The sequence below is a fragment of the Brachyhypopomus gauderio genome, chromosome 7, assembly GCF_052324685.1.
Source record: "Brachyhypopomus gauderio isolate BG-103 chromosome 7, BGAUD_0.2, whole genome shotgun sequence".
NCBI lineage: Eukaryota > Metazoa > Chordata > Actinopteri > Gymnotiformes > Hypopomidae > Brachyhypopomus > Brachyhypopomus gauderio.
In genome coordinates, this window is record NC_135217.1 from 5,535,923 (window position 1) to 5,551,101 (window position 15,179).

Genomic DNA, 15,179 nt, shown 5'->3' on the forward strand with positions numbered 1-15,179 from the left:
AGTTGAGTGGACAATGGACTAAGGAGAGAGTACTCAGTTGATTGGACGCAGTTGAATGAACGCAGGAGAGAGTACGCAGTTGAGAGTACTCACTTGAGTGGATGCAGGAGGGAGTACTCAGTTGAGCAGACGCTGTTGAGTGGACACAAGAGAGTTCTCAGGTGAGTACGCAGTTGAGATTATGCAGGTGAGAGGACGCAGTTGAGTGGACAATGGACTAAGGAGAGAGTACTCAGTTGATTGGACGCAGTTGAATGGACACAGGAGAGAGTACGCAGTTGAGAGTACTCACTTGAGTGGATGCAGGAGAGAGTACTCAGTTGAGCAGACACTGTTGAGTGGACACAGGAGAGAGTTCGCAGGTGAGTATGCAGTTGAGTACGCAGTTAAGATTATGCAGATGAGAGGACGCAGTTGAGTGCACAATGGACGCAGGAGAGAGTACTCAGTTGAGTGAACGCAGTGAATGGACGCAGGAGAGAGTACGCAGTTGAGTGTACTCAGTTGAGCAAACGCTGTTAAGTGGACACAGGAGAGCATACGCAGGTGAGTATGCAGTTGAGATTACACAGGTGAAAGGACGCATTTGGGTGGACGCTGTTGAATGGACGCAGGAGAGAGTACGCAGTTGAGAGTACTTAGTTGAGTGGACGCAGGAGAGAGTACGCAATTGAGAGTACTCAGTTGAGTGGACACAGGAGAGAGTACTCAGTTGAGCAGACGCTGTTGAGTGGACACAGGAGACAACATACAGGTGAGTACGCAGTTGAGATTACGCAGGTGAGAGGACGCAGGAGAGAGTAGTCAGTTGAGCGCTGTTGAGTGGACACAGGAGAGAGTTCGCAGGTGAGTATGCAGTTGAGTACGCAGTTGAGATTTTGCAGGTGAGTAGACAGTGGACGCAGGAGAGAGTACTCAGTTGAGTGGACGCAGTTGAATGGACGCAGGAGAGAGTACGCAGTTGAGAGTACTCAGTTGAGTGGACGCAGGAGAGAGTACTCAGTTGAGCAGACGCTGTTGAGTGGACACAGGATAGAGTTCGCAGGTGAGTATGCAGATGAGATTATGCAGGTGAGAGGACACAGTTGAGTGGACAATGGACGCAGGAGAGAGTACTCAGTTGAGTGGACGCAGTGAATGGACGCAAGAGATAGTACGCAATTCAGAGTACTCAGTTAAGTGGACGCAGTTAAGAGTACTCAGTTGAGCGGACGCAGTTGAATGGACACAGGAGAGAGTACGCAGTTGAGAATACTCAGTTGAATGGTACGCCATTAAGAGTACTCAGTTGAGTCGACGCAGTTAAGAGTACTCAGTTGAGCGGACGCAGTTGAATGGACACAGGAGAGAGTACGCAGTTGAGAATACTCAGTTGAATGGACGCAGGAGAGAGTACTCAGTTGAGCAGACGCTGTTGAGTGGACACAGGAGAGAACACGCAGGTGAGGACGCAGTTGAGTATGCAGTTGAGATTACGCAGGTGAGAGGACGCAGTTGGGTGGACACTGTTGAATGGACGCAGGAGAGAGTACGCAGTTGAGAGTACTTAGTTGAGTGGACGCAGGAGAGAGTACGCAGATGAGAGTACTCAGTTGAGTGGACACATGAGAGAGTACTCAGTTGAGCAGACGCTGTTGAGTGGACACAGGAGACAACATACAGGTGAGTACGCAGTTGAGATTACACAGGTGAAAGGACACGTTACTCTAATCTTACCACTTTTTTCGGTAACATAACGCGCTACTATTTCCAGTCTAGTAATCAGATTAAAGTTACTTATCCAAGTAACTGTGCATTACTATTTTTATTTTCCCTAGTAAAATATATAGTTTTGTTTTCTTCTTGGCTCAGTTCTACTTTTGCGTCTGACCGTAGCGCTCGACTCCGCACGCAGCGCGCGACCCTGTGAGCGACCCAGTGAGAGCGCGAGCACGTTTTACAAGTCATTCTGTGCAGTGTCCTCCCGTAACGATATGTGGTAGTATAAAGAAACACCCCTCAAAAACAGGGGAAGGAACATTTACCTGACCAGTTTTAATGTTGCTTTGTGTTCCACGTTTGAAATGTGCTGGAATTTTGACGTAGCCTACTTGAAAATGCTTGAAATTGTAATGGTATTTCGTTTCACAACAAATAGCTGTCTGACTGAACAGTTCGCTTATATTACGTTACCAAATAAATGTACAAATAATACCGCGCAGCTACACAAACGTAATGTCAGCGACTACTACTCCTCACGGTGAATTCCCTAACGGACACTTGGCCACTCAAGGAGTCTTAGCCCTTTAAGTGACAATGGGGGGGGCGGAGCCTGCACGCGCCAGGGTTGCATTATTGATAAAGTTTCCCTCCTCGAGATTTTTGGATTAAGCAGTTTCTGCCTCGAGTACCGAACCTGCTTCAATACATTGTTACTGTTAAAAATGCACTTCCAATAAAGTGAGTATTGGAAAAAATTATTTTGCTGCTGAATGTAACTACGAAAGTAACTTGTAATCTAACGTAGTTACTTTTAAAATCAAGTAATCAGTAACGTAACTAAGTTACTTTAAAAAGGAACAATCAGTAATCGGATTACTTTTTCAAGGTAACTAAGCCATCACTGGTAATAACCATAGCACGACAACGTGAGCGCGAACACTACTGTTTCTGTTCTTCTGCGCGTGCGCGAACATCTTAAAGTGGTAGCACACTTAAACACATATATGACAGAGGACAATAGCAATTAGTACAATTTCAGTTCTCGGCAAGAAAGAAAACGATATATACAATTTTGTCACGGTGACAGCTCCAGACCCCTCCTTGTGGGCGTGTCATTTCGTTGTCTGCGTGTAGTTATGTCCATGTTTGTAGTTCCGTGGGTGTGGGTCGTTTGTGAGCGTGTTCTAGTCTCACCTGTGCCTTATCTCGTGATCACAGGGAAATGTGTTATTCACCTATTTAATGTGCGTTCGCGCAATGTCTCGTGCTCGTCTTTGTCTGAAGATTGTGCCTGTGAGTGTTGCATGTGCAGTTTATTTTATTTATTTGTTGTTGTGCACCATTAAACGATTCATGTCAAAGTACTCGCTTGTCGTGCCTGCCTCCTCCCACCATAACAATTTACAAAATTATGCTTACATATTTTCTGTTAGTAGGTGAGATCCATGCAACAGCATATGGCTACATTAGTAATAATAAATTATAAAATGAATTAAATCGAAATTGTAATGATACATTTAAATTAATTAACCAGAGATGTTCTATAATTTATTCTCCAAGAATCGAGGTATTTTTAAATACAAAACTTGACAGGTATGTTTGTTAGTAATAATACATTTATAGGAAAGAGTCCCAATCAAATGGCTGTTTTGTCTATGTCCAGCTGACCATTAATAAATAAGTAATGACGTGGATTTTTTTTATATCAGCTTCCTTATAACAACATTTCTACATTTTTTCTCCATAATATCAACCCCGTTAACAGACCATCCGGAATCGATTTACCTTCCTAAAATCGGCATATGAGCTGATCAAATCTGTTACCAAAAGTCAGAGTGTGTAACAAAATGATAATTATCATCAAGTAACTGTTGTATGAACGGAACATTGTTTTTAAACCACAGATGCGAAAATATTGATATTCCTTTATGAATAACACGTTGATCATTCCTTTACTAACCTCGCGAGCGAGGGGGCTGTCTCCCTTCTAGCCAATCAGATTCATGAACTGCAGGCGTCATGGCAACCGATTTTGCTTACACTTGACAGCGGTTTGTTGGTAGGCGACAAAACTGTTCTTGTCTTTAGCTAGCTGTTATAGCTACGTAGCTAGCTAGATTAAAACTACACAGAAACAGAAGGATAAGCTTCGTTTTGAATTGACACATCTCAGAATGGAAACTCCCGAAGGACAAATAAACAACCACAGGCAACAGGCTGCACTGAACTTCAAGGCTTTCCTGTTGAAAAACAGCACTGATACGAACCTCAACCTGTGAGTGTGTCCTACTTTATTTTAATTTGACCCTCATCACTATGAACTAATGATGAAAATCTTGGCTAGCTAATACGCCGCTGACCCGCTAGCTAACGCGTCTTCTTCAGGTATGACCATCTAGCGCGCGTGCTCACCAAAGTGATGGACGAGCGCCCGCAGAACGCCGTGGACGTTCTAGAAGACTTGAGTCGCGAGCTGAAGCGCAGCACGCTCCCGCACCTGCAGAGCACGCTCCGCGACACGCCGCCCGCCACCGCCACGCAGCTGCTGGCGGAGAAGCAGAAAACCCTGTTTTCCCGCGGGGGGGTAGACGGGGGCGACCAGGAAGATGAGCTGGTGAGGAAACACTCTTCTCACTCCCCGTAGATAGGGTGACCAGATTTGGGTTTCTGAAAAGGAGGACACCTTTTTTTGCCGAGGGGGGGGGGGGGTGTCATCGGTGTATCGGTGTATGATATGACACAAATGACATGGTGTCTGTGTAAAAATTGCATCTACTGAATAGCACAAAACAACATAGTACACTAACAAAAACATATGTACACCCAGCCCCGTCGACAGGGGGGGACCACCGGGTCTGTTGTCACGAGCCCCAGGGCCAGGGGGGCCCATCAAAGAGCCCAGCAATTTATTTTTTATTTAAAGTCTATAATTTTTAAATAATCTTGAAATCTTTAATTAATATAAAATTCTGTACTCAAAATAAACTCAATGGCTAAAATATATATATATTTTTTTACCTATCTGCATATTTTCCATTAAGTGCATACACCCCCCGCATCCCACTGGAAAATGGTTTGATCCAGCACCGACCGTAACCGGCTGGTACCCGCACAACAGCGGGAAATACAGTGGTGGATAGTTAAAGTAAATACAGAAATCTGGAGCGCAGAAAAGAAAGGAAAACATTTACCTGACGAATTTTAATGTTGCATTGTGTTCCAGGTTTGAAAAGTGCTGGAATTTAGGCTAAAGTACTTGAAAATGCTTGAAATTGTAACTACTTCGTTTCACAACAAATAGCAGTCTGACTGAACAGTTCTCGTGAAGACGTTAAGATTGGGCGTTTTGAAAATAAACAACCATTAAATAATGTGATAAAAAGCTTTGATGTGTGGCTATATTATATACTATATGACCTAACAGAAGGATTGTCAAATGACGAAATTCAAATGACGTGCGCCGGGGGGAGGGGGGGGGCACATTAAACTTTCTTGTCCCGGGCCCTAGCAAGACTGTCAACGGCCCTGTGTACACCAACAAAAATATACACTGACATTTTACATTTTTTGAGTGTAATAGTGATAGACTAAGTAAAAAAAAAGAATTAAAAAAAGAAAAGGCTGCTCTTCAGTCCTCCTCTTGCGGGGTGTATTTGTCAGAAGACTGCATCTCTTTCAACAGTTTACGATTACCCATTAAGTAGGTATGAAAATCTTTGCAGGTCATGATCTTGAAATTGTACTGGGTGCACAAAATGCCTTTCAGTGAATAAACAGACATGCCATTCAAGACAGACGTCAAGCACTCTGCCTCATACGGATCACGACCCTGGCGAAAGCACGGGATTTTTTTTGTTCTTTAACTCCTCCATAAACGTACACTTTCTATTCGGCATTGCCGTAGAACGTGTGTACACGTGCTTTCGCTTGTAAACACTCGGGGGTAGACTGGCAGGCCCACCCTTTCTTCTTCTTCTTCACACACACACACACACACACACACACACACACACACACACACACACACACACACACACACACACACACACACACACACACACAATGTAAAGTAGATAGATTTGAGGTGAAGGGCATGACTAATTTGCGATACAGACAAACCTGAAATGAAGTGGAATGGAACGGAGTGGCATTTCTAATCGTAATGACTGTACATGCATGGACGTAATTATGTAATAAAAAGTGGGGGGGGGGGGGGGGGTGCGTGGATCGTCACTAAACAGTCGAACAAAATCCCGGACGATTTTGAAATTCCCCCCGGACATTTTTTTAGGCCTCAAAATGTCCGGGCAGGGGCGGACTGGCATACATTACTACCGGTAATGTAGTACGCTGCTGTCTAACGGTGCCTATTAGGGGAGACCAGTGGGGAACCGTCAGGGCCCTCTACGCCCTCTCAGAGGGCCTAAAATATTCTTAAAACATTATATATATATATAATTATCCAATTTTATTTTATCTACTTACAGTTTTACAATCGACATCTAAACAGTTACAAAAATATAAGCAAATAAATTATTCAACCGTGTCTATTCAATCTGTGTTGGAAGGTGAGGGGTTAAGTGGAAGCCTGTGAGCCTGTGTCTCCCCCTATCAGGACTGTGATGCCCGCTGTTCGTTTACAGAGGGCCTGGCAGTTATAATTCAGCGCAATACCAGTTTCAAATGACAGTAAAATTGACCAATCATATCTTCCCTCTTAGTGGGCGGGCTTAACTGTATGATAATTTCCGCCCGCTGTGGCGACGCTAGCTGTCATTAGCCTACCGCCGCTAGCTAGTTTCGATTCGGCCCTTTGACGTCCTCATTTACATATTCCGCTTGCGAGAACCACGGAGCTGTGAAACCTTATTTTGTTTGGAAACTTATTTTGCTTAACAAGTTATCTAGTACAAATGTTATTTGAACGCACTACATGCGTTTCTAAAGTTATACTGTCGTCTCGGTTTTTTCTTTATTCTTTAGTGCAGTTTATTAGGAGAGGAAAAAAAATTTTGGGGGGGGGGGGGGGGGGGGGGGGTAGCGGGCCCAGGTTTAATGGTCACGGTTCGCTACTGGGGGAGACCAGGGACAGTTGTAACACTTTTTGTGATTTTTCCAATAAATCAAAAACCATTTACACCGGAATAGCCAATTTGTTGTATTATGAACTTCAATGTATCAACTACTGAAACAATGTATTTAAGTGGGTTTATGAATGTACAGGTTGCTAAATTGATTTAAATACATTCACTCCACTGTTACAACCATCCCAGGGTACAGGGACGGTTGTAACACATGCCAGGGACGGTTGTAACGTCTAAGATTTACATAATTAATCAATCAAATACTCAAAATGAAAAAGATTATTTATAATTTATGTTATTGTGACTATTCATTTCTTTTTTAAAATAGGCCTAATTATTACTTTCACACCACATGACAAAACAAAGAGGGGCACCACACATGGTGTGATGGGGAGAATGCTGCAGGTGCTGTGTAGGATGCCACAGTGGGTGTTGGAGCTGTAATACATGCAACTGCATTCGCTGCAGCTGCAGTGGAAGATGGAACCTGTGGTGTCACTGCTGGCAGTGGACAATCTGTGACCAGGGATGGTGCAAAGGACCCGTCATTAAAAATATCTCTTTTAAAAGGCCAAATTCCAGGGCATGCAAACCCTGCCTGAATGTTGTTTGATGTTGTTGCAGCCAGGGGAAGGGCACTCTTCACAATGCTTGGCAGATCATACATGGTCATTGTCACTGACTACTTGGTTCAGGGATGGTTGTATCAAAATAATAAGTCCGCATTGCCGTAAAGATGGAGCATTCTTTTTTTTAAAAAATACTTTTTATTGTTTTTATCACAAGGTATTTTACAAAACATTCCCAACCCATATCCCTCCCCGTAGGTCAGCTATCGAGGTACAAACAGAAAATACAAAGTACATTAAATAATAACCAAAATTGTATGAAAAAAAAAATATATATATATATATAATAATAAATAAATAAATAAACCACAAAAATAAATATCAAATACTTTTAAAGAAACAAACAACCCAAGCAAACGGAAAAAAAGGGGGTGTGTCCACAGCAGCAACACAGAAACGCATTGTTATCACAAAAATAAACAGACATCCCATGTGCGTTATGATTATGAGGGAGATCTAGGCCTGGTCTGTGACCAGAACTCACTCAACTCCCCTCTGAGAAGAAGGGAACTCAGATCTCCTGGAAGATAATTTATAAAGGGGGACCAGATTTTGTGAAACATGCCTTCTTTACCCTTAGCCAGAGCCATCAATCTTTCATGTGGCAAAGTATTAAAGTTTTCTCTGTACCACTGTGTGATTGTGGGTGGGCGTTCTTTAGTCCAGTTAATTAATATGCATTTACGTGCAAAGAGGAGGAGTTTCTCCAGTAATGTGTATCTTGATGTTGGGAGCTGTAATACCTTAGAGGGTAATCCAACCACAAAGACACTGGGGTCTTTCTTCACCTCAACTTCAATGACTTCACTAATTATTTTGGCCACTTGGGTCCAGAATCTTGATGTATACTTACAATCCCAAAAATAGTGAAAGTAGGTCCCTCTTTCAGCGTTGCACTTGATGCAGAGAGGAGAGATTGAGCGATCTATTTTGTGTAATATGACCGGAGTAATATGTAGCCTATGCAATATTTTATACTGAGTTTCCCTTAATCTATTACAGGTAGCCACTGACCTGATGGCACCAATGGCCTCCTGCCAGTCATCCTCAATAAATTCGGTCCCTGAATCACCCTCCCATTTTTGAGAGATGTTGTGTAGCTCATATGTGTCACAGGAAAGCAATAGGGAATAAAAACCTATTAAAAAATGAACTGTTTGAGATTTCTACTGTTTAGAAGGAAGGTTTCTGGACTACGAGAGGGAGAAGTGGTATGAGGGAAGTCAGGCAAGGAAAAAATAAAATGTCTTATTTGTAAGTAGCCAAAGAAATTGGACTTAGGAATATCAAAGGCATCCTGTAGTTCCTGAAAATACATAAAACTATTGTCTTTAAACAAATGATCAAGGAAAATGATTCGCTTATCTTGCCATGAACTGAAGACCGAGGAGTTGTTACCTGGTGGAAAATCAGGATTTTGAGTGATGGGTGCCAGTAACGATTTACCATGTATCCCAAAGTATTTTGAAATATCACGCCAAACTTTAATGCTATTATAAATTAATGGGTTGTGTTTAACGTCATGGTTAATGTTATTCGGATTACACATAACCAGCCTCCAAGGGGAGAATGGATAGCACGCCCAAGAATCAGCACAAGGCACCTCATCTATAAAGGCATGTAGCCAGGACCACAGATGGCGAGCATGACAGGCCCAGATATAAAAAATTAGATTGGGTAATGCACGCCCCCCTGTCTCTATAGAAAGTTGAAGTACCTTACGACGTAATCTAGGTTTTTTTCCATGCCAGCTGAACTTGGACACTGCTCTCTCTAAATCCCCATTAGCTTTTTTTGTAAGGTACAGAGGGAGCATCTGCAAAGGATAAAGAAACCGGGGGAGTACATTCATTTTGATGAGACTAATTCGACCAAACAACAATAGTGGAAGGTTATGCCAGCGTTCCAGGTCTTTTTTGACTGCCCTAAGTATAGGTGCAAAATTAAGCTTCCAGAGGTCTACCAGCGTCGGTGAGATTCTGATTCCCAGATATGTGAAACCAAAGTTTGACCATTTAAAAGGGAAATTATTTGGCACATCAGATTTAGCTATGCAACCTAGCGGCATAGCTTCAGACTTATTAAAGTTAATTTTATACCCTGACACAGAACTGAACTCACTAAAAGTATGCATAATTGCAGGACTAGATAACGCTGGAGATGAAACAAACAAAAGAATGTCGTCTGCATAAAGGGCAATTTTGTGTTCTGTGTCTCCCAAATATACTCCTTTTATTTCAGTATGTGAACGTATGACCTCTGCAAGTGGTTCTATGGCCAGCGCAAAGAGAAGAGGGCTAAGAGGACACCCTTGACGGACACCCCTAGCCACTGGAAAGGGTTCAGAGCGGTGACCATTAGTTATGACGATAGCTCTAGGTGCCTGATATATAGTTTGGGTCCACTTTAAGAAATTCCCACCAAGGCCAAACCTTTCCATAATGTCAAACAAATAAGGCCATTCAACTCTGTCATACGCCTTTTCTGCACCTAGGGATATAGCTAATGTTTTCTGTTTATTTAAAAATGAAGAATGAACAATATTTAAAAGTCTTCTGACATTGCTTGAAGATTAGCGTCCCTGTATGAAACCTGTTTGGTCTGGGTTTATAAGGATTGGAAGCAAGCTTTCAAGGCGTTTTGCTAAAAGCTTTGAAAGTAGTTTGCTATCTACTGATATAAGGCTAATGGGTCTGTAAGAACCACATATATCGTGGGGTGGAGCATTCTAAGCCAGGGTCTAAACAAACTATGAAAAGTAAAGGTGGCGCTGAATAGCTGAGAGAGAAAAAAAAGAAAAGCTGCAGAGGTTACTCACTGAGTGAACAATGTAGGTTTCAGTAGCTTTTCAGTTGTTTTTCCCCTGTATTCTGTCAGGGTCAAGTTGTTAGGTTTGTTAGTTATTTTGTTATGCCACTATGTGGTTTTGTAATCATATTATTGCTGGAAGTAATATAGTAATATTGTCCATATGACAATAAAAGCTGTCATATACACTACGTGCCATGTATAGTTTCATAGACAGTCACCCTACCCGTAGACATACAGACATACATCTTGCAGACAAATTCTGGGGATTAATAATAGCAGGGTACTAATGTCTCATTGACTAGTGCGATGGAACACACACACACACAAACACACACCTTATTTATTATTGTTATTTGCCTTATTTAATTCTAGGTGGAGACACCTCTGCCCAACGTGGCTGAGCTGAGTTTCTTCCTGGAACAGGCTGGTGTGGGTTTGGGCCGGGAGGAGACGCAGAAGATCTTCCTGGCCCTAAAGCAACTGGTGGACACACAGCCCCTCCAACACTGCCGCCTCTGGGGCAAGATCCTCGGGACTGACGGCAACTACATTGTGGCTGAAGTGGAATACAGAGAAGGTGAGGAAGAAGAGGAGGAAGGAGCAGAGGAAGCACGGGAGGATGGGGAGAGAGAGCGAGAGGCTGAAGAGGAAGATGAAGGAGGAAAAACTGTGGAAGTGGTGAGTACCTGATTCCTCAAGCGTTTTCCTCATTAACCTATAAAGCCTTTAGCTTATGATTACTACTAACCTTAACAACCCTAAAGAATATTGTTCAGTGATTACTGTAAATTCTTTGCTTACTACATTGAAATTAACATGAAAGGTGGACACAGAAGTGAGAAGTAAGTCTGGAAATATCAGGAAATATCCTATCTAAGAGATCCTAATCTGTTTTTATTCACTTATTATTACATTAGGTTGATCCACTGCCTAAGTCAACCTACAAGCCACCCCCCGTGGTTCCCAAGGAGCCCCCTCATTCCGGCACAAACAAATTCACTTATTTTGTGTGCCGGGAGCTGGGTCTGCCCTGGGTCCGCCTTCCCAACGTGACCCCAGTTCAGATCATGGTCGCACGGCAGATTCGAAAGTTCTTCACCGGGCGGCTTGATGCTCCCATAGTGAGCTACCCACCATTCCCGGGCAATGAGGCCAACTACCTGCGAGCCCAGATCGCCCGCATCTCGGCAAGCACCCAGGTCAGCCCCCTGGGCTTCTACCACTTTGGGGAGGAAGAGGGGGAGGAGGAAGAGGAGGGAGCGCGTGACAGCGTAAAGGAGAATCCCGACTTTGAGGGCATCCCCGTGCAGGAGATGGCCGACTCGCTGTCTGCCTGGGTGCACCACACTCAGCACATCCTCAAGCAGGTGACCTAGCGCTGCAAATCTAACATGTGAATTCTTGCATCTTACCTTGGCTAGTGGTCAGCTGTTGAATAGGCTGTGATGAACATTGTTGATGAATTCTCTTTCTTCTTTTGTGTGTGTGTCTGTTAGGGTCGCTGTACGTGGGTCAACCTTGCTGAAAAGGCCGACCTGGACTTCGAAGAAGACGCTGAGGAAGAGGAAAAGAGGGAAGAGCCTGACGAGCCTGAACCAGAGATCGGGCCACTGCTTCTCACTCCGCTGTCAGAGGATGCAGGTGAGCAGACGCAGGTGAGAGGACGCTGTTGAGTGGATGAAGTTGAGAGGACGTTGTTGAGTGGACGCAGGTGAGAGGGCGTAGGTGGGAGGGCGTAGTTGAGAGGGCGCTGTTGAGCAGACGCAGGTGAGCAGACACTGTTGAGTGGACGCAAGTGAGAGGATGCTGTTGAGTGTGAGAGGACACAGGTAAGCAGAGGCAGGTGAGAGGACACTGTTGAGCGGACGCAGGTGAGAGGACACATGTGAGAGGACGCAGTTGAGTGGACGCTGGTGGGAGGGCGTAGTTGAGAGGGCGCGGTTGAGCGGACACAGGTGAGCAGACGCTGTTGAGTGGACGCAAGTGAGAGGATGCTGTTGAGTGGACACAGGTGAGAGGACGCAGTTGAGTGGACACAGGTGAGAGGATGCTGTTGAGTGTGAGAGGATGCAGGTGAGAGGACGCTGTTGAGTGTGAGAGGACACAGGTGAGTGGACGCAGGTGAGAGGATGCTGTTGAGTGTGAGAGGACACAGGTAAGCAGAGGCAGGTGAGAGGACGCTGTTGAGTGGACGCAGGTGAGAGGACGCTGTTGAGTGGACGCAGGTGAGCGGATGCTGTTGAGTGTGAGAGGACGCAGGTGAGCGGACACTGTTGAGTGGACGCAGGTGAGTGGATGCAGGTGAGAGGACGCTGTTGAGTGGACGCAGGTGAGAGGACGGAGCTGAGCGGATGCAGGTGAGAGGATGCAGTTGAGTGGACACAGGTGAGAGGACGCTGTTAAGTGTGAGCGGACGCAGGTGAGCGGACGCAGGTGAGCAGACGAAGGTGAGCAGATGCAGGTGATAGGGCATAGGTGAGAGGGCGCTGTTGAGCGGACGCAGGTGAGAGGACGCTGTTGAGTGGATGCAGGTGTGCGGACGCAGGTGAGAGGACGTAGGTGAGTGGACGCAGGTGAGAGGGCGCTGTTGAGCGGACGCAGGTGAGAGGACGTAGGTGAGTGGACGCAGGTGAGCGGACGCAGTTGAGTGAACGCAGGTGAGAGGACGCTGTTGAGAGGACGCAGGTGAGAGGATGTTGTTGAGTGTGAGAAGATGCAGTTGAGAGGACACAGAAGACAGGCGCATGTGTGCAGACGCAGGTGGGTGGACGCAGGTGAGAAGGCGTAGGTGAGGGGATGCTGTTGAGTGTGAGAGGACGCAGGTGAGCGGACACTGTTGAGTGGACTCAGGTGAGCGGACGCAGGTGAGAGGACGCTGTTTAGTGGATGCAGGTGAGAGGATGTATTTGAGTGGACGCAGGTGAGAGGACGCTGTTAAGTGTGAGTGGACGCAGGAGAGCAGACGCAGGTGAGCGGATGCAGTTGAGTCGACGCAGGTGAGAGGGCGCTGTTGAGCATACGCAGGTGAGAGGACGCAGGTGAGTGGATGCAGGTGATAGGGCGTAGGTCAGAGGGCGCTATTGTGCGGACGCAGGTGAGAGAACGCAGATGTGCGGACGCAGGTGAGAGGACGTAGGTGAGTGGACGCAGGTGAGCGGACGCTGTTGAGTGGACGCAGGTGGGAGGACGCAGTTAAGAGGACGCTGTTGAGTGGATGCAGGTGAGAGGACGTAGGTGAGCGGACGCAGGTGAGCGGACGCAGGTGAGAGGATGCAGGTGAGCGGACGCAGGTGAGAGGATTCAGTTGAGTGGACGCAGGTGAGAGGACGCTGTTAAGTGTGAGCGGACGCAGGTGAGCGGACGCAGGTGAGCGGATGCAGGTGATAGGGCGTAGGTGAGAGGGCACTGTTGAGCAGTGAGAGGTGAGAGGACGCAGGTGAGCAGATGCAGGTGTGCGGACGCAGGTGAGAGGATGCAGGTGAGAGAACGCTGTTGAGAGGACGCAGGTGAGAGGATGCTGTTGAGTGTGAGAGGACGCAGGTGAGAGGACGCAGGCGATTAGACACAGGTGAGAGGACACAGGTGAGAGGACACAGGTGAGACGACGCAGGCATGCGGACGCAGGTGAGTGGACACAGGTCAGAGGATGCAATTGAGCACAGGATCCAAACTCTGGGTCTGCGGTCTTGTTTTACAACAGGGCCATGTGAAATGCATCAGAGAAACCCCACGTACATCCCAAAAACAAAGCTGCTATTCCGTTAACTAACTTTCTCCAGTCCCTCCCCTGCGGTGCCCTGTAGCAGCCCCTCTATTACACACTGCATCTGCACGCCTGTGAGGACTTGAGTGCCATCAAACGAGTTAGTTACAACACTATTGACGTGCATACATCTATCACCTGCATTTGTGTTTCTGTTTCTATCATGACTCTGAAGAACACACCCACACATTGAGCAGAGGATCCAAACTCCTGTAATCTGTACAAGAATTCACTACACACATTACTGAACATGTGTTATTGCACTTTAGAGCTAAGTGACACCCCTCCTTGGAGTACCAGGGTCTCCTCCCACCTCATCCCTCAGTTTGCCGTTGCTGTCGTCCACTCCAACCTGTGGCCAGGTGCCACCGCCTATGCCTGTGGCAAGTAAGACCCTCACCTCCTACACAGCTGTCCGCCACTTGGGACAACTCGTACTTAACTCACAGTTCTTCACAGGAAATTTGAAAACATCTACATTGGTTGGGGGCTGAAGTTCTCAGGCGAAGGCTACACCCCGGCCGTGCCGCCCCCACCGCAGACCGAGTACCCGAGTGGGCCCGAGGTGACGGAGGCCGTGGACCCCAGCGTGGAGGAGGAGCAGGCACTGAAGGCCGCCCTGGAGGAGCAGCAGGCCACTCTGGAGGAAAACGAAGGCCTGGATGTGGATGATGAAGAAGAAGAGGATGACTGAGGAAGAGGAGGATGACTCAGATGCACCAGAGGACTCAGATGCACCAGAGGAAAATGGAAATAGCGATGTCTTTAAAAAACTTTTATAATAAAATTGAACCATTATGGTTCAGCATAGATCAGTTTTATATGTTCTTCAGAAGACTCTGAGTCCTCTGATGTTATTTAGATATTTAATTTTCAGTTCCTAGCTTAAGAGACTTGGAAATGCTGTACAGTTACATGGAAATGTTTCAAATAAACAAGAAGTCAGTCTGAGACATTTGAAATATTTGAGTGTCACATTCTTTATTTACCTTAGAAAGCAATTCTGTTTCAATTCTGTTTTCAAATATATTTGTATAGCGCTTTTCACAACATATGTTGTCACAAATCGCTTTACAGGATTTACAAGGTTAACAATACTATGGGTCCAAATCCCTAATGAGCAAGCCAGAGGTGACAGTGGCAAGGAAAAACTCCCTAGATGATGGGGAATAGGAAGAAACCTTGGGAGGA

The 15,179-nt window shown here is 45.7% G+C and overlaps 1 protein-coding gene across 2 annotated transcripts; it reads left to right on the plus strand.

Moving 5' to 3' along the window:
- Positions 1-3,543: 3,543 nt before the first annotated feature.
- rsph4a (radial spoke head component 4A) lies at positions 3,544-14,934 on the plus strand. 2 transcript variants are annotated; one of them, XM_077011153.1, is made up of 7 exons: positions 3,544-3,976; positions 4,087-4,315; positions 10,598-10,903; positions 11,143-11,592; positions 11,722-11,866; positions 14,258-14,375; positions 14,485-14,934. In XM_077011153.1, exons 1-7 carry the CDS (start codon positions 3,876-3,878, stop codon positions 14,555-14,557), a joined length of 1,422 nt encoding a protein of 473 aa, XP_076867268.1. In that variant the 5' UTR covers positions 3,544-3,875; the 3' UTR covers positions 14,558-14,934. The 2 variants fall into 2 exon arrangements, with proteins under 2 accessions (XP_076867268.1, XP_076867267.1); XM_077011152.1 differs by having other exon boundaries at positions 3,550-3,976; positions 14,448-14,934.
- The last annotated feature ends 245 nt before the right edge of the window (positions 14,935-15,179 follow it).

Excerpts from the sequence above, each read along its gene's own strand:
- rsph4a (XM_077011152.1), top strand. The coding sequence starts at position 3,876 with ATGGAAACTCCCGAAGGACAAATAAACAACCACAGGCAACAGGCTGCA. Across the intron at positions 10,904-11,142 it reads GAGGAAAAACTGTGGAAGTG|GTTGATCCACTGCCTAAGTC; the intron begins GTGAGTACCTGA and ends TTATTACATTAG. Across the intron at positions 14,376-14,447 it reads ACCGCCTATGCCTGTGGCAA|GAAATTTGAAAACATCTACA; the intron begins GTAAGACCCTCA and ends AGTTCTTCACAG.